Source organism: Amblyraja radiata, chromosome 15, assembly GCF_010909765.2.
Source record: "Amblyraja radiata isolate CabotCenter1 chromosome 15, sAmbRad1.1.pri, whole genome shotgun sequence".
NCBI classification, from domain to species: domain Eukaryota; kingdom Metazoa; phylum Chordata; class Chondrichthyes; order Rajiformes; family Rajidae; genus Amblyraja; species Amblyraja radiata.
In genome coordinates this window covers 39048206-39074543 of record NC_045970.1, presented here as the reverse complement: position 1 = coordinate 39074543, position 26338 = coordinate 39048206, and the positions used below count along the sequence as shown (strand labels likewise).

Here is a 26338-nt window from a genome sequence, read left to right as displayed (position 1 = left end):
GGACCAGCGACTATAGGGCATGTTGGTCAGCATGGGTAATTTGGGCCGAAGGGCCTGTTCCTGTGCTGCATGACTCGAAATGACTAGAAACCTTGCTGGCATTTTCATCCTTCAATGGTTGCACTAGGACGCAAGACGAGCAATTAAACTCTTCTTTCAGAAGTCAGAGGAGCAAAATTAGGCCATTCGGCCCATCGAGTCTACCCCACCATTCAATCATGGCTGATCTATCTTTCCCTCTCAACCCCATTCTCCTGCCTTCTTTGACGCCCGTATTAATCAAGAACTAGTCAATCTCCGCATTAAAAATGCCCAATGACTTGGACTCCACGGCCATCTGTGGCAATAAATTCCACAGATTCACCATCTTCTTCCTCCTCATCTTCCTAAAGGTATGTCCTTTTATTCTGAAGCTGTGCCCTCTGGTCCTAGATTCTCCCACTAGTGGAAATATCCTCCCCACCTCCACTCTATCCAGCCCTTTCACTATTACGGTAAGTTGCAAAGAGGTCCCCACGCATCCACCTAAACTCAGTTATACTTTCAAAAGTGAACCGAACGCAATGAGTGACCCATCGTGCAGTTTTGTGCAGGGCTGGGTCTGTAGTTGGATATTGTAGGAGCAGACAGAATTTGCGTTGAGATATTGCCATCCAGTGTGAGGGATGATCAAGCAACGAGGTATTTTTCATTGAATTAATAGACTTCTAATACTGCTTGCTCCACTCAGACTCCCAGAGGGCAAAGCGAGAAGCACAAAACAGATTCCAGATGAGCAGTCTGAGGAGTCTGAGAGAACAAGGATCATTAGGGACTTGCAACCAGCCACATAAATCCCCAGATCAAATGACAACCCATCAGTTCCACGTGACATTGATGGACATGCTTCCCCCGATGTACATCAAAGGCACTTCAAAATGGTCAAGGTGGAGGTAAGGAGGAATAAAGTCTTGTGTTTATATTGCATCTCCTAAAGTAGCCAGCCATATCCATCTTCCCTCAGAGTCATACAACAATGCAGCATGAAAACGAGTAGATATCACCAGCAACTGATCTTGAGTAGATATCACCAGCAATATCGAAGCAATAGTCACGCAAGCACACCAACGCCTCTACTTCCTTAGAAGCCTTAGGAAGTCCGGCATGTCCCTGACAACACTCACCAACTTCTACAGATGCGCCGTATAAGGCATTTTATCAGGATGCATCACAGCATGGTTTGCCAACAGCTCCATCCAAATAATTGCAGAAAATTGTGGACTCACCCCAGACCATCACACAAACCAGCCTCCCTTCTATTAACTCCATCTACACTTCACGCTGCCTCGGCAAGGCCATCAGCTTAATCAAGGACAAGTCTCACCTTGGTCACTCCCTCTTCTCCCTTCTCCCATCAAGCACGAGGTACTGACGTGTGAAAACACACATCCCCAGATTCAGGGACAGTTTCTTCCCAGCTTTTGTCAGGCAACTGAACCATTCTATCAACAACGAGAGAGCAGTCCTGAGCTTCTACTCGCCTCTTTCGAGACCCTGGGTCCATCTCTAATCGGACTTTACCTTGCACTAAACGTTTCACCCTTTATCATGTATCGGTCTTAGGCAGAGCTGTTCCCAAACCAAGCTGTGGTGCTACCTGACAGTATGCTTTCTGTGGTGCATCTGTAGAAGTTTGCAAGAGTCATTGGAGACATGCTGAATTTCCTCAGACTCCTGAGGAACTAGAGGCTTTGATGTGCATTCTTGACGTCACTTCAATGTGGTTATCAATTGTGATAATGGGTCTTTCAATGCGGATCAATGGGCAGTTATGAAAAATTCATGGGGTCGCTATCATGCCTCACTCTGACTGCAGTGAAAGCAAGGTTTTAGACTGCACTGACCAGCATCCTTTCACACGCGTCTGATCAGCAAGCGACATATGCCCATTTACTCGTTTCATCTTGTGAAACTGTAATTCTGGAGATTAAATATTTGTTTTGTTTATTGGCACGTGTACCAAGCTATAGTGAAATGCTTTTACTGCGTGCTAACCGGTCAGCGGAAAGACAATGCATGATTACAATCCAGCCATTCGCAGTGTACAGATACACGATAAAGGGAATAACAAGAATTAACGTTTAGTGCAAGATAAAGTCCAGTAAAGTCCGATTAAACGTAGTCCGAGGGTCTCCAATGAGGTAGATAGTAGTTCAGAACTGCTCTCTAGTTGTTGATAGAACGGTTCAGTTGCCTGATAACAGCTGGGAAGAAACTGTCCCTGAATCTGGAGGTAGAGAAAAATGCTGGAGAAACTCAGCGGGTGAGGCAGCATCTATGGAGAGAAGGAATAGGCGACGTTTTGGGTCGAGACTCTTCTTCTTCCATAGATGCTGCCTCACCCGCTGAGTTTCTCCAGCATTTTTCTCTACCTTTGATTTTTCCAGCATCTGCAGTTCTTTCTTAAACCTGAATCTGGAGGTGTGCGTTTTCACATTTCTTTACCTCTTGCGTAAAGGGAGAGGGGAGAAGAGGGAGTAGTCCGGGTGCAACTAGTCCTTGATTATGCTGGTGGCCTTGCCGAGGCAGCGTGAGGTGTAAATGGAGTCAATGTGAGGGAGATTGGTTTGTGTAATGGTCTGGGCTGCGTCCACAATTCTCTGCAATTTCTTGCTGTCTTGGATGAAGCTGTTCCCAAACCGAGCTGTCAAGATTGTGTGCACAGTGGAGATGGTGAAAAGAGTAATCAGCGGGAAGCAGGTGTGTAGATATAGCAAACTAATAATCTCACATAGTGGTAACCTGACGCAAACAATTCATCTTTGTGTGTTTAATGTGACACAAAATCCACATTTCCAAGACTGGGATGAATTATAGCTGGAAAGGGCAGACATCGCCCCCAGATGGTCATAGTGTGCCATTGCTGAAAGCAACAGCAGCCAAACTCCATACATTTAAACTCCCTTGCTGTAAAGATCTCACTACTGTCCTCGTGTCCTCAGCTGCTGTCAAATCCCTTCGTTTGCAGATAGTTGCATTAGATGACTGATGTAACAACCTGTCCCTACACCTCCTACCCACCTCCACAGGGACCACAGCAATCCTTCCAGGTGAGAGAGAGGTTGACGTGGACCTCCTCTAACCTCACCCACAGCATTCAGTGTTTCTCACGTGGCCTCCATTACACTGGCGAGACCAAGCGTAGGTTCAGCGACCGTTTCGCCGAACACTTGTGCTCAGTCCGCCAGGGCCGGCTGGATGTCCCGATTTTTAACCATTCTAACCCCCCATCCCATTCCCACACTGACCTTTCTGTCCTGGGCCTCCTCCATTGCCAAAGTGAGGCCACATGCAAACTGGAGGAACAGCACCTCATATTCCACTTGGGTAGTTTGTATAGCTTACAATGTGTGAACATTGAATTCTCCAAATTGAGTTACATAACCTATGTACACCCCCCACTCCCCCCACTCCTCCCTGTCCCACCAGGGTACAGACCCATTTTCCCCCTCCCTGTAAATCCCTCTATCTTGCTTCACATCTCTGGCCTTTGTCTAACCAATCAAAAACCCACCTCAGCTTTATTCTCCTAAGACTTGCCAAGCCTTGTCCTGCCCCCACCTCTCTTCCAGCTTTATTTTTGCAGCCACATTAACCCATGTCAGCACTTTGAACAAACATTTTTTGCAGAAACGGTGGGTTCAGAAATCATTGTCAAGGCACCGTGCCCTGGATTCTCTCTACACTAACTAGCCACTGCTGTGGATTAAACCCATCTGCTCCTATTTTCACCCCCTCCTGAACTTAAAGAGTCCAGAACTAGAACGCCACTGGTCTGTGTAATCAAAGTAATGTCTTAGAATAAATAAATAGTATAGCAGGCTTGCCTGGAGTCAGGAATGAAGAATGAGTGATAGAAAGCAGAGCCTTTATGTAGCTTTGCATATTTGTACTGAAATGTACAATTGTGCGTTTCGGAGAGACGCCGAGAATACTTGCAACAGAAACTTAATTTTAAAGGATGTACAACTGTATAAAATGGTACTCGGTCTGATTGGGACTTATTTTACATTATGCAAGTGGCATAGTGGACCTTGTTATGAGATATGCACTTTCTAAAACCTGTACTTTCTTTGTAACTATAACACTGTAAGATAAGATAAAGATAGAACTTTATTTATCTCAGGATTGAAATTGATCTGCCAACAGTCATAAAAACACAAAATACACAAAACACACGAAAAATTAAATTAAAGTAACACTATGATCTGCACTATTATTTTTCTCTTTGAACTACCTGTTGTACTTATGTGTGGCTTGATTGTACTCATGTATAGTATGATTTGACTGGGTCACACAGGTTTTCTTACTATAGCTCAGAACATGACAATATAAAATAAATCAAGGCGTTTAGATTCTTAGGTAGCAAGAGAACAGAGATCGATACGGACACTGCAGGGAAGTGGAGTTAAAAGGTGCCAGACCCTAGAACAGTACAGCACAGGAACAGGCCCTTCGGCTCACAGTGTCAAATTCTCTGGACACGTTCGGTTCTCTGGATACTTTCAAGAGAGAGCTAAATAGGGCCCTTGAAGATGGCAGAGTCAGGGGATATGGGGAGAAGGCAGGAACGGCATTCTGATTGTGGATGATAAGCCGTGATCACATTGAATGGCGGTGCTGGCTTGAAGGGCCGAATGGCCTACTCCTGCACCTATCGTCCATTGTCAAAGTCGAACATGATGCCAAAGTAATCTCCACTGACTGCATGTGATCCATATCCCTCCATATCCATGTTTGCCTATATATTAAAAACATCTTAAACACCACTATTGTATCTGCCTCCACCGCCACTCCTGGCAGTGCATTCCAGGCACCCATCTCTGTGTCCTGTACTCCAAGGAATCAAGTCCATAAGGTTAATTTACCCTATCTATTCCCCTCTATTCCCCTCATGAAATCTACAGCTCTTCCCTAAATAGACGGAGTATCAGGCCACCCACTTATTTTGAGGCCGTGACCTTGATTCAAGACACGCGCCCAGGGGAAGCATTGACTCCTACGCACACTGCTAACTGGTCCCACTAATGCATGGGCGTTCTAACCATTTGCTGGACGAAGGCAGGAATCCAAAAACAGGCTCATGGGGCGTGGGGGGGCAAGCAGCTAAAACGTTCACATCCTTTTAAGTAAACGCACAACTGCAAATGCACCCTTACCCCTTGGCTGGAAGGGATTTCACACTGTAATGCGGGACTAATGATTCCTTTAGACGTGGTCATTACGTGCAAATTCAGGTCAGCTCTTCCGCACACGGGGGAGACAGAAACAGGGTAGTGGAGAGTTGACACAAAGTGCGAGTCAGGCAGCATCTCTGGGGAAAAGGAATAGGTGACGCTTTGGGTCGGGAACCTTCTTCTGAGTTGGAGAACTTCAGAGAGACTTCACGTGGACGGTTGACTAGGAAGGCAACGGGGCAACACTCACAACACTTGCTCTACCTATTGTACTTGGATAGGAACCATTTCGGGTCAGGACCGACCGGCTGCTGAAGAAGGGTCCACAATTTTCTCCACAGGTGCTGCCTGACCTGCCTTACTCCAGCGCTTTATGTCTTTTTTTTGTAAACTGGCATCTGCAGTTCCTTGTATCATGCCCAGAATAGGGGAATAAAGAACCAGAGGACATAGTTTTAAGGTGAGTGGGATTTAATAGGAACCTCAGGGGCAATTTTTTTTTTTTTTTTTTTACACAAAGGTTGGTTGGTATATGGAACAAGCTGCCGGAGAAAGTAGTTCAGGCAAGTACTATTACAACATTTAAGAAACATTTGGACAGGTACATGGTTAGGATAGGATTCCACGCCATATGGCTCTCCGATTCTTCATAAACAAGTGTCTTGGTGAGCTGCAAAAATGGGTGCAACTACACAACAGCAGAGTCCTAGTGGGGCTCACAAAATACACTGCTGGAACCTTAGAAGCAAAATAAATCCAGCCTCAGATCAAGGCTGTGATATTACCTGCCTCAACTACCTCCTCTGGCAGCTCATTTCATACACCCACCGTGTGAAAAAGTTGCCCCTCAGGTTCCTATTAAATCTTTCTCCTCACATCTTAAACACATGTCCTTTGGTTCTTGATTCTCCTGCTCAGGGTAAAATAACTCTGTGCATTCACCCTATCTATTCCCCTCATGACTTTATACAGGTCTATAAGATCGCCTCTCAGCCTCCTACGCTCCAAGGAATAAAGTCCTTGCTTGCCCAACCTCTCCCTATAGATCATGCCCTTGAGGCAGGCACACAGGACTAGCTCAGGACATGGATGGATAAGCTTGGTTAGCACGGTTAAGCTGGGCTGAGGGGGCTGTTTTCGTGCTGTATGGCTCCATGACTCTAAATGATTCTTATTGATATCTCACTCTTATCGGCCAAGGCACTGGCCTGAAGCAATTTACAGAAGCTAACTGCACGTTCGCCCTGTGACAGCGTGTTTCCTCCCTCATCCCAAAGACGTGGGGGGGTTGTAAGTTAATTGGCTTCTTTAAATTGCCCCTAGTGTGCAGGGAATGGATGAGAAAGTGGGATAACATAGAACTAGTGTGAACGGGTGATCGTAGACAGCAGGCTAAAAGGTCTGTTTCCACGCTGTGGCTCTAAACTAAACTAAACCAGGGGTGGTGAATCTGTGGAATTCATTGCCACAGACGGCAGTAGAGGCCAATTCATTGGGTTTTTTAAAGCAGAGATTGACAAAATTCTCGGTTAGCAAGGGTGTCAAGAGTTATGGGGAGAAGGCAGAGTTGAGAGGGAAAGATAGATCTGCCATAATTGAATGGCGGAGTAGACACGATGGGACGAATGGTCTAATTCTGCTCCTGTGACTTATGGACTTCTGAAGACTGTGAGCGATGAGTTTGTCCGTGCCAGATATCAAAAGCAGCGCTACCCAAACCAGCATCAAAGCATCTGGGGGAGTCAGCCAGAATGAGATATTTCGGGCTGCAACAAAACAAAATTAAACGCAGCCAGAGAGCGGATATTTTCTCATTCTTGTGAAGAGGAGCGAAAGATGTTACAAGGCTCCCTGTGGGGACAGATTACACCACTGTGGCGTTATTCCAGCTAAACCCAACACGCTTCTACCCGGTGCCAGAAGCTGGGTCCAATTCAGTTAAACTGCTACTATTTTGTTCTCTAATTGTGTTTTGCATGACTATTTTTTTTTTGCACAAACCTTTCCACTTTTACTGCATTGCTGAAAGTTATATCCGAGTTTCATCCATGTGTGTTGTCTGATATGCTGCAAGCAAGATTCAGTAAGGGTGTCAATGGTTATGGGGCAGAAGAATGGGGTTGAGGGGCATAGATCTGCCATGATTGAAAGATGGTAGACTTGATGGGCCGAATGGCCTAATTCTGCTCCTATGACTTATTAACTTATTTTCATTATACCCGCACCTCACTGTACTTGTGCATCTGACAATAAACACTACTTCCTCACTAATGTGTAGCAAAGAACTACAGATTCTGGTTTACACTGAAGATAGACACAAAAAGCTGGAGTAACTCAGTAGGTCGAGCAGCATCTCTGGAGAAAAGGAATAGGTGATGTTTCGGGTCAAGACTCTTCTTCAGACTGTGAGTCAAGGGAGAGGGAACCAAGAGGTATGAAAAGGTACATAGAACAAATGAATGAAAAATATGCAAAAAGACAGATCAAAGTCAGCAACGATGATCACAATGGTCGACAACGATGGACCACAATGATTCATTGTTGGCTGTAGGGAAGGTGATAATGAATGATACAAATAGTGAAGCTCAGGATGACGACAGTGAAACTAGTACGATGACTAGGGTGGGGGAGAGAAGGAGAGAGAGGGGATGCAAGGGGATCATACCGCTGGGTTGTAAGCTGCCAAGCAAAATACTTTGCCCACTTCCTCACAACACTTCCCAGTGACGGCCATCCTTGCCTCTGCTGCAACTCTGCACCAAGTCGCATTAATTGCATGGCTGTGGATGAGCCGGGCACTGGGAACATGGATGATGACAATAATAAAGTTAAACCTAATCACTGGTCCCATCTGGTTGCTCAGATTTTCATTCTCACCTCTTCCGGTATTTCCAGTTTCATCCTCTCCCACTCACTCCCCTCCCCCCCCCCTCCCCCACTCACAGCCCCCTCCCCCACACCCCCACTCACCCCTCCAACACACCTTGTGTTATTCACCAGCTTACCCCTCTTTGCCAAACTACCGCCATGCTCGCTCTTACTCATTCTTGCTCTCTCTCTCTCTCTCTCTCTCTCTGCTGCTCTTCTCTTTTGTTCAGAGATACAAGGAACTGCAGATGCTGAGATCTTGAAACACAAAGTGCTGGAGGAACTCAGCAGGTCAGGCAGCATCCGTGGAGGGAATGCATAAGCGACGGTTTGGGTCTGGACCCTTCTTTGCCCCTCTTTTGTAATCTCTACACCCTACCCTTTGTCTGTACAACCCAATTTTCTGACATTTCCCCCAATTCTTGCCGAGACTCTCAAGCATCTTTTCACATTTCCGGTGTCCACATTATTCTGCAGAGATCAATGTTATTTGATATGAATGAATGCTACCACCATCAGGCATAAATGAGAACTGCAACTGAATACATGCACAGTGGTAGAGTTGCTGCCTTACAGCGCCAGAAACCCGGGTTCGATCGAGAAACATAGAAACATAGAAAATAGGTGCAGGTGTAGGCCATTCGGCCCTTCGAGCCTGCACCGCCATTCGATATGATCATGGCTGATCATCCAACTCAGTATCCTGTACCTGCCTTCTCTCCATACCCCCTGATCCCTTTAGCCACAAGGGCCACATCTAACTCCCTCTTAAATATAGCCAATGAACTGGCCTCAACTACCTTCTGTGGCAGAGAATTCCAGAGATTCACCACTCTCTGTGTGAAAAATGTTTTCCTCATCTCGGTCCTAAAAGATTTCCCCCTTATCCTTAAACTGTGACCCCTTGTTCTGGACTTCCCCAACATCGGGAACAATCTTCCTGCATCTAGCCTGTCCAACCCCTTAAGAATTTTGTAAGTTTCTATAAGATCCCCCCTCAATCTTCTAAATTCTAGCGAGTACAAACCGAGTCTATCCAGTCTTTCTTCATATGAAAGTCCTGACATCCCAGGAATCAGTCTGGTGAACCTTCTCTGTACTCCCTCTATGGCAAGAATGTCTTTCCTCAGATTAGGAGACCAAAACTGTACGCAATACTCCAGGTGTGGTCTCACCAAGACCCTGTACAACTACAGTAGAACCTCCCTGCTCCTATAGTATATAGTATAAATACTGTCTGTACAGTTTGTACCTTCTCCCCGTGACCACGTGTGTCATCTTGCTGCAGTTTTCTCACGCATTCCAAAGATGTACAGGTTTGTAGGTTCATTGGTTTCTGTAAATTGTCCCCAGTGTGTAGGATAGTGCTATTGTACGGTTAATTGCTGGCCGGCGTGGACTCAGAGGGTCGAAGGGGCCATTTCCACGCTATAGTTCTGCTCTAAACCAAAACTAAACATAGGTCCACCCCGGCTTATGAACGCCCGACCTTTCTACAGCCCGTATGTCCGACCAAGCTTTGGGAGACAGGCGGCGCCGATTTTCCCGTCGTTGTGGGGCTGCGGGCATTTTCTGCCAGGCGAGGACACGGATTACAGCTGCATTTCCAACTCACAAACTATTCGGATTAGGGGAAGTTCTCAGCAGTAGAGCCCTGGGAAGGACCTGCCACTTTAAAGTTCCTTTATCTGTTGAATTGGTGCCAAATTCAAAGCAGCTTTAGTTTAGTTTAAGATAGACAAAAAAAGTTGGAGTAACTTAGAATTTTGCAGCAGCATCTCTGGAGAGAAGGAATGGATGCCGTTTCAGGTCAAGACCCTTTAGTTTCGGTTAGTTTAGAGATAGTGCTGAAACAGGCCCTTCGGCCCAGCGAATCCGCACCGACCAGCGATCCCCGCACATTAACACTATTTTACACACACTAGGGACAATTTTACAATTTTACGAAGCCAATTAACCCGCGAACCTGTACGTCTTTGGAATGTGGGAGAAAATCGAAGGTCCCAGGGTAAACCCCAAGTACAGACAGCACCGTAGTCAGGATCGAACCCGGGTCTCTGCCGCTTTAAGGCACCAACTCTACTGCTGTGCCACCCTGCTGCCCTAGACCATCTCAATCCAATTGCACAATTGGTGCTTAATGCAGAAAAACAGGAAAGCTATATTTTACAAACTAGCCAGAACCAAGTGGAGACAAGGAATTGCAGATGCTGGAATCTTGAACAAAACACAAAATGCTGGAGTAATTCAGTGGATCAGGAAGCATCTCTGGAAACCATGGATATGTGATATTTTGTGTCAGGACTCTTCTTCAGCATCTGGTCCTGACCCGAAATGGTCTATCCAAGTACAACAGATAGAGCAAAGGGGAAGACCCAGAGTGCAGAATATAGTTCTCAGCATTGTGGTACATCAGTTCCAGAGACACACTATGTCCAGAGACACACATTATGCCCTCCATAATGTTTGGGACAAAGATCCATCATTTATTTATTTGCCTCTGCGCTCCACAATTTGAGATTTGTAATAGAACAAATCACATGTGGTTAGAGTGCACACTGTCGGATTTAAATAAAGGCCATTTTTACACATTTTGGTTTCACCATGTAGAAATTACGGCAGTGTTTAGGCATTATCCCCCCATTTCTGGGCACCGTAATGTTTGAGACACAGCAATGTCATGTAAATGGAAGTAGTCATGTTTAGTATTTTGTTGCATATCCTTTGCATGCAATAACTGCTTGAAGTCTGTGATTCATGGACATCATCAGTTGCTGGGTGTCTTCTCTGGTGATGCTCTGCCAGGCCTGTATTGCAGCCATTTTAGCTTATGCTTGTTTTGTGGGCTAGTCCCCTTCAGTTATCTCTTCAGCATATACAAGACATGCTCAATTGGGTTCAGATCAGATGATTGACTTGGCCACTCAAGAATTTACCATTTTTTAGCTTTGATAAACTCCTTTGTTGCTTTAGCAGTATGTTTGGAATCATTGTCTTGCTGTAGAATGAACCGCCAGCCAATGAGTTTTGAGGCATTTGTTTGAACTTGAGTAGATAGGATGTATCAGTATCAGTAGTATCAGTATATCTTTATTGTCATTTTCCTGAGTACTCACATACCCAGAGGAAACAAAAAAAACGTTGCTCAACCAGTGTCCATTCAGTGTGCAGTACAAATAACAACAAATAACTAGAAATAAAAATACATATATCATGAACAAATTAAATTAAACACTCTACTCTCTACTAAACATCAACAGGCGTTCCGATCGACAGCTGCTGCAGTGTGTCCAGGTTGATGGTTGGTGCGCGATACTTTGGCAGGGGGCTAAGTCCGTTTATCAGTCTTATAGCCTGCGGGAAGAAGCTGAGGCATCCTGCTGGTTTTGCAGCTAATGCTCCTGTACCTCTTCCCAGATGGCAGGATGGAGAATATGTGATGCGATGGGTGGTAGGGGTCTTTGATGATGGAGATGGCTCTGTTGATACATCTCTTCCTGTATATGTCCAGCAAGAAAGGGAGTGGAGCACCAATAATCCTGCTGGCGGTCTTCACAATCCTGTCTAGTTGGTGCCGTTCGTATGCCTTGCAGCTCCCGAACCAGGAAGTGATGCCGTTGGTTAATGTGCTCTCAATTGTCCCCCTATAAAAAGTTCGTAGATATGTAGTGGGGAGACCTGCTTTACGTAGTCTTCGGAGAGGGTGTAGTCGCTGCTGGGCTCTCTTGACCAGTGCTGTGGTGTTGGTTGTGGACATCAGGTCATCTGACAGGTGGAGTCCTAGGAACTTCACGCTGCTGACCCTTTTCACATCAGCTCCATCGATGTGCAGAGGTGTATGGTGTTGTTTTCCCGCCCTCCTGAAGTCAACCACCATCTCCTTAGTTTTTCCCACGTTGAGAATTAGGTTGTGGGATTTGCACCATCCTGTGAGCAGCTCCACCTCCATCCTGTACGCCGACTCATCATTGTCACTGATGAGACCCACCACTGTTGTGTCATCAGCGAACTTGTTGATGAAGTTGTTATTGAGTCTAGCAGTACAGTCGTGTGTAAGCAGATTAAACATCAGGGGGCTTAGGACACAGCCTTGGGGCGAGCCAGTGCTCACGGCTATGGTTTTTGATGTCCTATATACTGTGTCTATATACTTCAGAATTCATTATGCTACTGCCATCAGCAGTTGTATCATCAATGAAGATAAGTGAGCCAGTTCCTTCAGCAGTCACACATGCCTAGGCCATAACACTCCCACCACCGTGTTTCACAGATAAGGTGGTTATGCTTTGGAACTTGGGCTGTTCCTTCTCTCCTCCATACTTTGCTCTTGCCATCACTCTGATATGTTAATCTTCGTCTCATCTGTCCACAAGACCTTTTTCCAGAACTGTGGTTGCTCTTTTAAGTACTTCTGGGAAAACTGTAACCTGGCTATCCTATTTTTGTGGCTAACCAATGGTTTGCATCTTGCAGTATAGCCTCTGTATTTCTGTTCATTAAGTCTTCTGCAGACAGTAATCATTGACAAATCCATATCTGACTCCTGAAGAGCGTTTCTGATCTGTCGCACAGGTGTTTGGGGATTTTTCTTTATTATAGAGAGAATTCTTCTGTCATCAGCTGTGGAGGTCTTCCTTGGCCTGCCTGTCCCTTTGCGTTTAGTAAGCTCACCAGTGCTCTCTTTCTACTTAATGATGTTCCAAACCGTTGATTTTGGTAAGTCTAAGGTTTGGCTGATGTCTCTAACAGTTTTATTCTTGTTTCTTAGACACATAATGGCTTCATTGACTTTCATTGGCACAACTTTGGTCCTCGTGTTGATAAACAGTAATAGAAGTTTCCAAAGGTGACGGAAAGACTGGAGGAAAGACTAGGTGCTGAGAGCTCTCTTGTACCTGCATTAAGGAGGCATTTAAACACACCTGAGCAATTACAAACACCCATGAAGCCATGTTTCTCAAACATTATGGTGCCCTGAAATTGGGGGACACAGCTGTAATTTCTACATGGTGAAACCGAAATGTATAAAAATGGCCTTTATTAAAATCTGACAATGTGCACTTTAACCACATGTGATTTTTTTTCTATTATAAATCTCAAATTGTGTAGTACAGAGGCAAATAAATAAATGATGGGTCTTTGTCCCAAATATTATGGACGGCACTGTAGTCCAATGTCTCCAATGGGGTAGAGGTACATCGGACAGTACCCTAGCTTATGGAAGGACCGTTGAAGGAGCATTTTAAAAGGAGAGAAGTTCAGGCATGGAAGTCCCAAGCTAGGACTGCCGAGGGAACATCTGGTCATGGTAGTGTGGAGGAAGGAGAAACCCATGTACTTACCCTGGTAAAAATCAGCATTTCCCAGAAATAGCACGCTGGTCATCAGAGCCAGGACCCAGCAGAGTGGGAGCAGGTACAAGATGGAAAGTATTCCCAACAAGGTCCCATAAAACCTAAGATAGAGAATGAGAGAAACATCTTCAGATATCCAAGCAGCAGAACTCAATAGGAACCCGACCCAAGATAGACACAAAGTGCTTCAACATTTACGCTCGGTCCGCCTAGGCTTACGCGTTCCCGGTTTCCAACCATTTCAACTCACCTTCCCATTCCCACACTGACCTTCCTGTCCTGGGCCTCCCCCACAACCAGAGTGAGGCCACGTGCAAATTAGAGGAACAGCCCCTCATATTTCGCTTGGGTAGTTCACACTCCTCCCTTTGTGGAGGACACCTACAGCTTTGCTTAGAAAGGCCGTCGCTGCAACACCGCCAGGACAACGGGCCTTCATGGGCAGCTGCACTTAAAGCAACGTGGATTTTGAAAATGGTGCATGCAGTCTCAGCGGACAATTTCAATACACTTTGTACATTGTCTGGGATTGTACTTATGTATAGTGATAATTTACTGAACTCTATGCAAAAAAAGAGGATTTCACTGTACCTCGGTGGTACATGGGATAAGAAATAACCACCGAACCATTAATCGCCATCATGGTCAAGGCTAGGAAACTCGCAGCAAGTTCACTCACTTCGCCCATGCCCCACCACCAGCTCACCCTTACTAACCAACAGCTCACTTACAGGACAGACACAGAGTGATCCTCCCAGTACAGGACCCGGTAGGCAGCTTCACAACTGCTGCAAGTCTTGGTCAGCAACTCGTCCAGGTGAATTAAGCTGAGAGAGGGAACGCACAAAAAACCTGCATTAACACCGCAGTGGGAAGTGGGGACACAAGAGACAACCGATGCTGTAATCCGGAGCAAGATTTGGATGCCGTGGGAATTCAGATGCCCTTTAGTACAATTAATTAATACTTTTGTGACAGTAGCTGGAGGAGGCAGCAGGGGAAACCGAGGTATGATAAGCTTTTTCCGAAAATAAATTTGGACAAGATCCCAACATTCTTAAAACTATCCACAGACAAGCAATAATTAAATGGGAGAACGTTAGACTTTAGCTATACAGCGTGGAAATAGGTCTTTTGGCCCACCTAGTCCGTGCCAACCAGCGATCACCCCACACACTAGTTCTATCCTACACACGAAGGACAATTTACAGAAGCCAGTTAACCAACAAACCTGCACGTCTTTGGGATGTGGGATGAAACCGGAGCTCCCGGAGAATACCCAGGTAGTCACATGGAGAAAGTACAGACAGCACCAAAAGTCAGATTGGATCCCGGGTCTCTGGCGCTGTAAGGCTGTAACTCCACTACTGCACCATTGTGCTGCCCACGTTTATAATGATGCGCTTATCAGATATACGATGGTTTAAAATCTTTGCTTTGATCTTCCCACTCTTGCAGGCTCAAGTCTCATTCATGGAACATATAACAATACAGCACAGGAACGAGCCCTTCAGCCCATGATGTATGTGCCGAACATGATGCCAAGATAACCTAATCTCGTCTGCCTGCACGTGATCCATATCTTTCCATTCCCTGCAAACCCATGTGCTGATCTAAAACGTTTAAGAAGGAACTGCAGATGCTGGAAAATTGAAGGTACACAAAAATGCTGGAGAAACTCAGCGGGTGCAGCCAAGTTTCTCCAGCATTTTTGTGTACCTGCCGATCTAAAACCCTCTTCAACGGCAATATTGCACCACCTCCCCTGGCAGTGCGCTCCAGGCACCCACCACTCCGTGTAAAAAAAAAACTTGCCCAGCTCATCTTTACACTGTACTCCTCTCACCTTAAAGCTATGCCTTCTATTCTTTGGCATTTCTTCTCTGAGAACAAGGTTCTGACTGCCAACTTTATCTATGCCACTTATAATTTTATATCCTTCTAACAGGTCTTCCCACAATCTCCAATGTTCCAGAAAAAACAAGTTTGTCCAACTGCTCCTTGTAGCTAATAATCTAGATAGGCACATGGACATGCAGTGAATGGAGAGATATGGATCATGTGCAGTCAAAGGAGATTAGTTTATATTGGCATCGTGTTTGGCACCGATATTATGGGCTGAAGGGCCGGCTCCTGTGCGGTACTTTTCTAATTCAACAAGTCGTGCTACACTACATCTCGCAAGGATATGGATAGGTTGAGACGCTTCTTCAGACTGATCTCGACCTGAAAAATCGCCTATACATGTCCTCTGGAGATGCTACTCAGGAGGAGGAGCCATCTTGGTGAACGGCTGCTAGCCAGCAGCCGTCCGTTTTAAATTCGTTTTTTTTATAGTTTTTAGTGAGTCCTGTTTTTTGTTTGTAGGGGATATGGTCTTTTTAATGTGGGGAGTAGGTGTAAACGTTATTTCTAGGTCCCTACCTGGTCGGTGTGGCAGCCTTTTCTCCGGGCTGCCCGTCGACCCGTCCTCGTGGCCTACCAGCGGGCTTGGAGCACCGTTTCCTGGCGGGGACCGCCCAGCACCTCGGCCTCGGCGGCGGCACAGCGTTGAAGCGCCATCGCGGAGCGGAGCGGGCGACGCCTTGCCTGGGTCGCCGCGCTAGACCGCCGAGAGCAACATCTCCGGGCTGCGGGTCTGCGGAGCGGCGAGGCGGCAGTGCGGAGAGGCGGCGGTGCGGAGCGGGCGGCGCCGACTTTTTCATCGGGAGCCTGGGAGCTCCAAACCGGCGCGGCCTTGTCGGCTTCGGCAGCCGCGGGCTCCACCAGGAAGCGGCCGTTCCAGGTGGCCCAGCCGCTGAGAGGACTCTCCCGACGCCGGGGCAAGACCACCCGGTGAGAACGGCCAGGGACATCGGGCCTCCGTAGAGGCAATTGCGGTGGCCTCAATAGGCCTGACTTTGGGGGTCAACATGGGGTGGGGACTGGACATTGTGCCTTCCTCCACTGTGCTATCCACTGTGGGGGGATGATTTTTTTGTCTAATTGTAGTCCTGTAGGTCTGTGTCCAAGATGGCTGCCGTGAAGAGAGAGTGGACGCTGGCGCGCTTTGGCTGCCGCTACTCTCTCTTCACACTGTGTTTTTGATTTTCTGTTTTTGGATTGAATTCTGTTTTTAATTTGTGTCTCTGTGATGTCTTTATTACTTGTTATATTCCGATTATATGTTTTTATTCCGATTACTATGTAAGGTGTCCTTGAGATGTCTGAAAGGCGCCCATTAAATAAAATTTATTATTATTATTATTACCTGACCCACTGAGTTTCTCCAGCACTGCGTTCTCTATGTAAACCAGCATGTCCAATTTCTTGTGTCTCTGAAGGCTGTATGTTTAAGAGGGTATCTTTGCATAATTATCAATGATCAACTTCTTATCAACTTCAATGAACTCTCACAGTGAAACTGAGAGACTGTATTCCTAAGATACAATGGTGCCTGAATACTGCAGGGTGGTTACATGTTTTTTTTTTTCCTTCGTCTATTTTATTTATAAAGGATTCAATTCAATTCAATTCAATTCAATTCAAATTCAATTCAAATTCAATTCAATTCAATTTATTCGCGAGACATCTTTATTTCTATACGTTAATTTCTAAAGTGACTTTTAAGTAGTTCCAAATTTGCATTATAACCCAAACTTGACCCACTTAATACAAATAATGTTCCCTATTTCTCAGGTTGTGTTATATCCAGTTTGTGTTATGGAAACGCGTATTATTTCAGAAATACCTGGCACATTCTTCAACCCTCTGACTATAATCGATGTTATGGGAAATCACAGTGTTCAAACCAGAAAGCCAAATTTCTACGCTCCAAGCACGGCCACTTTATTTAAGAACTTCACTGACTAAAGATGCCTTGGACCATCGTACAAATGTGAAAGATTCCACAAGAGACAAACTTACAAGGTTTTGATTTCCACCAGAGCTTCCTGCCTGGTGATTTTCACCTTTTGAAGGTCCTCTCTCCACACGCTGTGACTTTTATGCCGGGCAAGGTCCTGCTCAGTGAGCTGCTCCTGACAGGAGTCCTGGAGGTAGCCGAGAACAGCGGGGGTGGAGACGAACACTGCGAGGAGGATGAACCAGCCAGCTGCAGGGGAGAAAACAAGACATAACTGATCACAACATTCACAGAGTCACAGAGTCTGTGGGCGGCACAGTGGCACAACTGGTAGAGCTGCTGCCTCACAGCACCGAGAACAGGGCTCTATCCTGACCTCGGGCGATGTCCGATCGTGGAGTTTACACGTTCTCCCTAGTAACCGCGTGGGTCTCCTCCCACATCCCGAAGATGATCCTGTGCAGGTTTGTAGGTTAATTGGCCCTCTGTAAAATTGCCTCTAGTCTGTACGTCCTTTGAGCGTGGAAGGAAACTGGAGCTCCTGGAGGAAACCCACGCAACTGGTCACAGGAAAAACCTACAAACTCCATGCAGACAACACCCGTAGTCAAGATCGAACAACGGGTCTCTGGCGCTGTGAGGCCGCAACTCTACCGCTGTGCCGCCCCTAAATCCTTTATCTGTGCACTGTGGATGGCTTGACTGTATTCACATATAATCTTTTCCTTGACTGAATAGCACTCAAACAAAAGCTTTTTACTGTACGATGAAACCGTATACGTGACAAAAAAAAATAAACGGTAGAGTGGCAAAGTCACAACTTCTCTTGTCACGGGACAGAAACCCTCACCTACGGCTTGTTGTTGCAAGGTTGTGATCGTTTAATCTTACCTTCACTAAGTGCCAGGAATAGCACGTTGAGTGTAACACAGCACAAGAGGGAGCAAATGGGAGCTTTCCACCTACAAAACAAATAGAAGATGTTTCATTAACCAACATGGTAGGACTTGAATATCATTGGCGAGGTGATTAATGCCCAAGGAGACATATAACACTTTGGCCCACAATGTCTATGTCCAAGACCATCATTTATCAGCCTCCACATAATCTATCTAACTCTATAATATTTAAACTCTGTGGCTGGCTGGCTGCTGGCTGGATGTGTTTCTGCTTGACTTGTGGTTGCCAGCCTGTGGGTGCCAGCCTTTGATTTGTTGCGACGCCAACACCAGACCCACAAACGCCCAGAATCTTTCCATTTCGGTAGAGATTTCACTTTTCATTCCAAGTATCCACTCCTGATTAAATTTCATCGTGTTTATGTACACATTTTTAATAAAATCCTTCTCTCCCCCCCCCCCCCCACTCACTCATTTTGTCACCTCCTGCTGGCCAGCGACCATAACGGCTGCTGGCGCCCGCATCTCGCCTCAAAGACGCCATTTAAAAACAGCCGCACTGCTGATTCCTGAACGGCTTGAGTTGGAGGACCACGTCTCCCGTGGGGGCTACGGGTAGGGAACGGCTGCGTTGGGGGAGCAGACTCAACGGGTCTGCACTTGGTCTAGTATTATATAAATCGACCTCCTCTGCACCCTTTGCAAAGCTTCCACATACTTCCTGTAATGGGGCGACTAGAACTGTATGCAATATTCCAAATATAGCTTAACCAGTCTTAGAAAAACATGAGGGAAGCTTAAAAACATGAAGCGAGCAACAACATGAAAGAGTGATTCAATCCCCAGGGATAGATGGCCATCATCAGCAAATTTCAAAATAGGACCACGGCAAATGTGTTTTCCACATCAGTCAAGTTAGGGAGCTATCACTCACACCAGTCCAATAACCCGGAGACAGGTCCTTCAGGACTCAGATAGGAAAGAACTCAACACAGAAATGTGGAATTTCCTTCTGTAAACAGCAACTTGTTGAAGTCAAGTGTTAATTTTAAGTACAATATTGATGACTTTTTGCTTACTGATTAAAAAAAAGGCAAGTCCCGAATCACAGATTAATAACAATATTTAGATCATGCAACACGCCAACACAAGAACAAGCCGAGCAGCCCAAAAGCCATTTTGAATTGAATTGAATTGAATTGAATGCCTTTATTGTCATTCAGACCTTACGGTCTGAACGAAATTTTGTGCCTGCAGTCATACATACAATCATACAATAATAACAACAATAAACACAAATTAACACCACCACAGTGAGTCCTCCAAGCACCTCCTCACTGTGGTGGAGGCAAAAATCTTAGGGCTGTAGTCTCTTCCCTCCTTGGACAGATATATGGACAAGAAGGGTTAGAGGGATATGGACCAAATGCAGGCAAATGGGATTGGCTTATATGGGGCAGCTTGGTCGGCATAGACAGGTTAGGTTGAAGAAGGGATGGGTTTTGCCTGAATTTTCCAGTTGCATCTTGTTTTACTTATTTCACATCTTATTACTGGTGAAATGAAAAAGCTTCACTACCTTTCTCGTTTCCTATGTCCACTCTTTCCCCTCACGCCTTTCTCGCCCCCACCTAATACGTCGTTCCCTCACTTCTACCAGCTATCTTCCCCCAACTCGAAAAAAGGGTCTCGACCCAAAACATCGCCTGTCCATTTCCCGACACAGATGCAGCCTGACCCACAGAGCTCCTCCAGCTGTTTGTTTGTTGATCCTATTTGCAGTGGTCCTATTTTGAAATCCTGCTGATGATAGGCTGGTCAAATTGCCCTTGTTGAGGGAAGCTTTTAAGAATCCCAGTTGTCAGTCTTTCATTTCCATATGTTTCCTTTCTAATTAACAATTATTTGTTAATTAGACTCATGTTCAATCCTCGGGTGCTGTCTGTATGTGGAGCTTGAACATTCTCCCTGTCTGTGTGGGTTTCCTCCAGATGCTCTGGTTTCCTTCCATGTCTCAAAGACACGTGGGTTTGTAGGTTAATTGGCCCTCTGTAAATTGCCCCCAGTGTGTAGGGAGTGGATGAGAAAGTTGGATGACCTAGAACTAGTATAAATGGGTGAACGACGGTCAGCGTGGACTGGATGGGCCCGAACGACTCGTTCCTCTGCTGCATCTTTCACTTCAATTCAATCTGATGGCTTTACCTGACAACTCATTTCACAACTAATGGAACTAATGGAACGTCTTCACTTCCCTTTTCACTTCCTATTTTAAATCCATTTCTTCCCGAGCTTTGATCACTTGTTTCCCAGCACAGCTTTTGCTCAATCGATTCTCAACAGCTCAGAAACTCGGACAGAGACCAGCTGAGTAAACTAGAAACACCATGGAGGTTCCTAGTTCCACTTCTGGTCGTAGACCATGAGAAAGAGAACTAAACTGTGTATGCCATTCCCACCAAGGCTCACATTTGAAATAATAGCGGGACCTATGTAATTTCTACAGATGTACCGTGGAAAGCACAGCTTGGCAGATACAGCTTCTGAATGACAGCACATACCTTTAGAAAGGAGATGAGGAGGAATTTCTTTAGTCAGAGGGTGGTGAATCTGTGGAATTCATTGTCACAGACAACGTTGGAGGCCAAGTCTGCAAGTCATTGGGTATTTTTAAGACGGAGATTGCAATTCTTGAATAGTAAGGATGTCAGGGGTTATGGAGAGAAGGCAGAATGGGTTTAGAGGGAAAGATGGATCAGTCATGTTTGAATGGCGGAGTAGAATCAATGGGCCAAATGGCCAAAATCTGCTCCTATGACATGAACTTATCAATGGTGTTTCAGAAGCTTTTGGATAGGCACATGGATATGCGGGGAATTGAGTGATATCGATCACATGCAGGCAGACAAGAGTTGGTCTTGGCATCATGTTCGTTACAGACATTGTGGGCCAAAAGGGTCTGTTACTGAGCTGTATGTACTGTTCTTTGCTAACACCGATACATGCAAGGGTACTGATTGTAAAAATAGAAAGACAGAGTATTATTTAAAAGCTAAAGATAGACACAAAGGATTAAGCAGACTGGATTAACTCAGCGGGTCAGGCTGCATCTCTGGAGGAAAAGGATAGGTGATATTTTGGGTCAGGACCCTTCTTCAGACTGATGTTCCTTGTTTCTAAATGCTGGTAGATTAGGGAATGTTGACCTACAAAGCGACTTGGCTGCCCTTCAACACGAGTATTTGAAATCAAACACACAGATGCAGCAGGCAGGTAAATAGGCAAATGGTACATTTTAAGGATTTACGTGTGGACAAGAAGAGTCTAGGTGTCAACGACTCCACACATGTCTCAACATCTCAGTGCAGGTGCTGCGCATACTCTCCGGCATCAGGCCTGGCTCGCCTGCTGTCCCTGAGAGGCAAGTTGTGCCCTTCCCTGCTCGTTGTCATGGGCTGGAGAGGTGGATGAAGAGATGCAAGATGGTGGCGGCGATCGCAAGGATCCAAGGGCCGGGAAGCAGACCAGCTGCCGGAGACAGTGCAGCGCTCCTTGAGGGTGGAGTGAGCCGCTGGAGGCCCTGCAGCAGCCTGGGGCTCGACTGGTTCGCACGCCGCTCCAAGAGGCCGAGCGCGCGGATCGGACCCAGCCTGCAGCCTAGCCTTGAGAACTCTGCACTTCATTTCACTTGCACTTTATGTGCAATGTGATGAATAAACCCATATTGTATTGTATTGTTTAACAACTGGGACTTGAAAATGGCACCAAATCTCGTGATTCCTGTATACAGTCTCAGTGTACTATTCCTATACACTTGTACTGAATCCAAGATGTGCTTATGTATGGTAATACACTTACTGAACTGTATACAAAAAAATAATTTCCTTATACCTCAGTACATGTGTCAATAAAAGCATCATTGAACCATTAGGTTCCTTTACCAAAGAAAGGACAGTTGTCCAAAGAAAAATGCAGCAAGGTTTAACCAGATTGTTTCCCAGGACAGTTGGACCATCTTATAAGGGAAGTTGGATTACTAGATCTGCGGCACAGTGGCACAAGTGGCACAACTGGGTAGAGCTGCTGCCTCACAACGTCAGAGACTCGGGTTCAATCCTGACCTCATGTGATGTCTGTGTGGGGAGTGTGCATGTTCTCCCTGTGACCGCGTTGGCTTCCTCCAGTGCCCCGATTTTCTCCCATATCCCAAAGACAGACTTGAAGGGCCGAATGGCCTACTCCTGCATCTATTTTTCTATGTTTCTATGCAAGTAAGAATTTCAAGGAATTCTCCTCAAAATCCACAAAAAGAACTGCCCTGGCAGACCGATTATTTCTCCTTGTTCATGTCCAACTGAATTAATTTCCACATACCTCGACTCTATCCTATCCCCCCTGGTCCAATCCCTCCCTACCTATGTCCAAGACACCTCACACGCTTGTCATCTCTTCAATGACTTCCGTTTTCCAGGTCCCCACTACCTCATCTTTAATATGGATGTCCAGTCACTCTACACTTCCATCCCCCACCAGGAAGGTCTTAAACCCATTTCTTTCTCGACCGCAGAACCAGACAATTTCCGCCTACTAACACTCTCCTCTGCCTAGCAGAGCTGGTCCTTATCCTTAACAACTTCTCCTTCGACACCTCCCACTTTCTCCAAATCCAAGGCGTAGCTATGGGCACTCGCATGGGCACTCGCATGGGCCCCAGTTATGCCTGCCTCTTTGTAAGGGATGTCGAACAATCACTGTTCCTGCATCCACTGGCCCTATCCCCGAACTCTCCTCCGCTACATTGGCGACGGCATCGGTGCTGCCTCCTGCACCCATACAGAACTAACTGACTTCCTCAACTTCACCATTAATTTCCAACCTGCATTCAAATTCTCTTGGACCATCTCCGACATCTCCCTACCATTTCTAGATCTCATCGTCACCATCACAGGAGACAGACTATTGACTGCTATCTATTACAAACCTACCGACTCCCATAGCTACACTTCTATGACTATCTAGACTACACTTCTTCCCACCCTGCATCCTGTAAAGACTCTATCCCCTACTCCCAATTCCTCCGTCTACGCCGCATCTGCACCCAGGATGTTTTCCATACCAGGTCATCGGAGATGTCCTAATTCTTTAGGGAACGGGGATTCCCCTCTTCCATTATAGATGAGACTCTCACTAGGGTCTCCTCGATATCCCAAGAGCTCTGCTCTTGCTCCCCCTCCCCCCATTCGTAACAAGGACAGAGTCCCCTTTGTTCGCACCTTCCAACCCATCAGCCGCGCATACAGAATATAATCCTCCGCCATTTTCGCCATCTCCAAGGGATCCCACCATTAGACACATCTTCCCATCTCCACCCCTTTCTGCTTTCCGCAAAGATCGTTCCCTCCACAACTCCCTGGTCAACTCGTCCCTAACCACCCAAACCACCCCCTCCGCAGGTACTTTCCCCTGCAACCGTAGTGGGTGGGCGGCGCGACCGATGTCGCAGCGGCCTCTGCAGTCTGTCTGTGTTTTTTGTGTTTTTTTGTCCTGTTAAGGGTATAGTTTGTAGTGGGCTTTTAAATGTGTATGTGTGGGGGGTGGGGGAAACTTTTAAATCTCTTCCCTGCACGGAGACCCGACCTTTTCTCTGTCGGGTCTCCGTTGTCGTTGGGGCCTAGCACCGTGGAGCGGACTCCAACCGGAACGACCTGGAGGCTCAAGTCACGGAGCCTGCGGAGCTGCGGACTTACCATCGTGGAGCTGGCCGGTTCGGAGCGTGGAGAGCTGCGGTGGCGCGCGGCTGCGACCCGACTCCGGTGGATGGTGACACCGGGAGCCCGCGGGTCCCTGCTGGGAGACCGCTTTGCGGGGCACCGGCAACGGCAACTTCTCCCGCTCGAATTGCGGGGTTGAGAGTGACCTGGAGTGGGGCCTTACATCGCCCGGCGCAGCTTTAAATGCCCGCGGACTTGATAGCGCCCGCCGGGGGCTTTGACTTTGACATATGGAGAAGAATGGAGAGCAGGGGAGAGACAAGACTTTGCCTTCCATCACAGTGAGGAGGAGATTCACTGTGATGGATGTTTGTGTAGATTGTGTTGGTGTGTATCTTGGTTCTTTTCTTGTATGGCTGCAGAAACCAAATTTCATGTGAGGTTCAAATGACAAATAAATGGTATTGTATTGTATTGTATTATTGTATTGTAGGAGATGCAACTCCTCCGTCCAAGGACCCCAACAGTCTTTTCATGTGAGGCAGAGGTTCACTTGCACCTCCTCCAACCTGATCTACTGTATCCGCTGTTCCAGATGTCAACTCCTGTATATCGGCGAGACCAAGCGCAGGCTCTGCAATCGTTTTCGCTGAACACCTCCGCTCAGTCCGCCTTAACCTACCTGATCTCCCGGTTGCTCAGCACTTCAACTCCCCCTCCCATTCCTAATCTGACCTTACTGTCCTGGGCCTCCATTGTCAGAGTGAGGCCCAGTGCAAATTGGAGGAACAGCACCTCCTATTTCGCTTGGGTAACCTTTACACCCCAGCAGTATGAACATTGACTTCTCTAACTTCAAGTAGCCCTTGCTTTCCCTCTCTCTCCATCCCCTCTCCCTTCCCAGTTCTCCCACCAGTATTACTGTCTACTTAATATTCCAATCTCTGTGCTGCTTACACACCTGACATCGATCTCAAGAAGGGTCTCGACCTGAAACGTCGCCCATTCCTTCTCTCCAGAGATGCTGCCTGTACTGCTGAGTTACTTCAGTATTTTGTGTCCACCTAAGAATTTCATTGTTCAAACAGAAGAATTTCATTCATCCGTTTCAGAACATATGACAACAACACTTGATGGGCCTGTTCCTGTGCTGTACTGTTCTATGGTTATGTAGATGATAATAAATATAAACATATATAAACCAAATGCCATACCTGATCAAATATTTCACCAGATCCCAAAAGTCGTGCAGCGGTTCAGCAAAGATCTCCAGTCTCTTGAAAGCCACCACCAGGCTGAGCAGGTCCAAGGTCTGAGGGGGGCTGTGCCTGTCCACTGGCTCCTGTGTGTGTGCAGCTTCTGGCTCGGGCACTGGGCTGTTGTTGCCACCCAGTGGGGAGCTACTGGTGCCGGTGGAGGAGGTGGTGGTGGTGGTAGTGGTGGTAGTGTTGGTAGTAGTGGCGAGACTCCCTGCAGAATCCTTCCTGCCCACACTCTCAGCTGCTGCTGCTGCTGCCTCCCAGCTGGGAACAGGGCCCGCGACTGGCTGCATCTCCCCCAAAACCTATACGCGGCTAAATGTAGTATCGACAGCACCAACTAAAATGCCGATCCCAAAATATGCATAGGCATATGCAATTTATGCATGGGTAAATTGTGCAATAATAGTTATAATTGCACAGTTGCAGCAGTATATGCAAAAATTGTTAAATGCAATGTATGCATATGTGAATTTGGTATAAATATTTCCAAATTGTACGGTTGGAGAAGTTTGGGGGGGGGGGGGGGATTGAGTTAATTAATTGCTGGATCAGGACAGAGGTTTGGAGGCCGCCCAGATGTTGTTGCCCTGTGGCTCCCGGGCGGGGGGTCAGGGGTCGCGCCGTTGCTAGGAGACGGAGATGGGTCCGGTGGCGGCCATGGCGACTGCGGGCGGGCGGGTACGTCGGCCGCTTTATTTCTCCCGGTGCGGGTGTCAGTGTCGCCGCCGCTGCGCTCTCCCCGGCCGGTTGTTTGCTGATGATACTCCCGGCGTTATTACGACCGATAGGCAGGCAGGCAGAGAGCCCGAGAGGCAGAGAGGCCTAGACCTTCCTTCCTTCCTTCCGCCTCCTCCTCCTCCCCGGCTCCGCAGCCAACGGCCCCGCCCCCACCCAACAGCCGCAGCGCATCGAGCCCCGAGCTCATCAATGGACGGTGGCCGCCACCATCTACAACCCGCAACCGTCTGACCATGATGCCTTCCCTTCCCCCCTTCCCCCCCTCCTCCTTCACAGATGCTGCCTGACCTGCTGAGTCTTTGTACACACAAGGAACTGCAGATGCTGGTTGTCAAAAAACAAGTTTATGTTTACTATTGAAGATAGACACACAAAGCGCTGGAGTATCTCAGCGGGTCAGGCAGCATCTCTGGCAGGGCTGCCAACTCTCACGCATTGAGCGTGAG

General features: G+C 46.8%; 1 protein-coding gene across 2 annotated transcripts in view; it reads right to left on the bottom strand.

Moving 5' to 3' along the window:
• Positions 1-26070, bottom strand: part of zfyve27 (zinc finger FYVE-type containing 27) — a 95228-nt gene extending 69158 nt beyond the window's left edge. The window contains exons 1-5 of one of the 2 annotated variants that reach the window (XM_033034146.1): positions 25107-26070; positions 18174-18244; positions 17345-17531; positions 14170-14265; positions 13427-13539 (exon numbers count right to left, since the gene is read on the bottom strand). In XM_033034146.1, coding sequence (XP_032890037.1) covers positions 13427-13539; positions 14170-14265; positions 17345-17531; positions 18174-18244; positions 25107-25444 — 805 coding nt within the window. In that variant the 5' untranslated portion in view covers positions 25445-26070. The remainder of the gene's footprint in view (positions 1-13426; positions 13540-14169; positions 14266-17344; positions 17532-18173; positions 18245-25106) is intronic. The other variant, XM_033034145.1, reaches the window with a different exon arrangement.
• Positions 26071-26338: the final 268 nt, after the last annotated feature.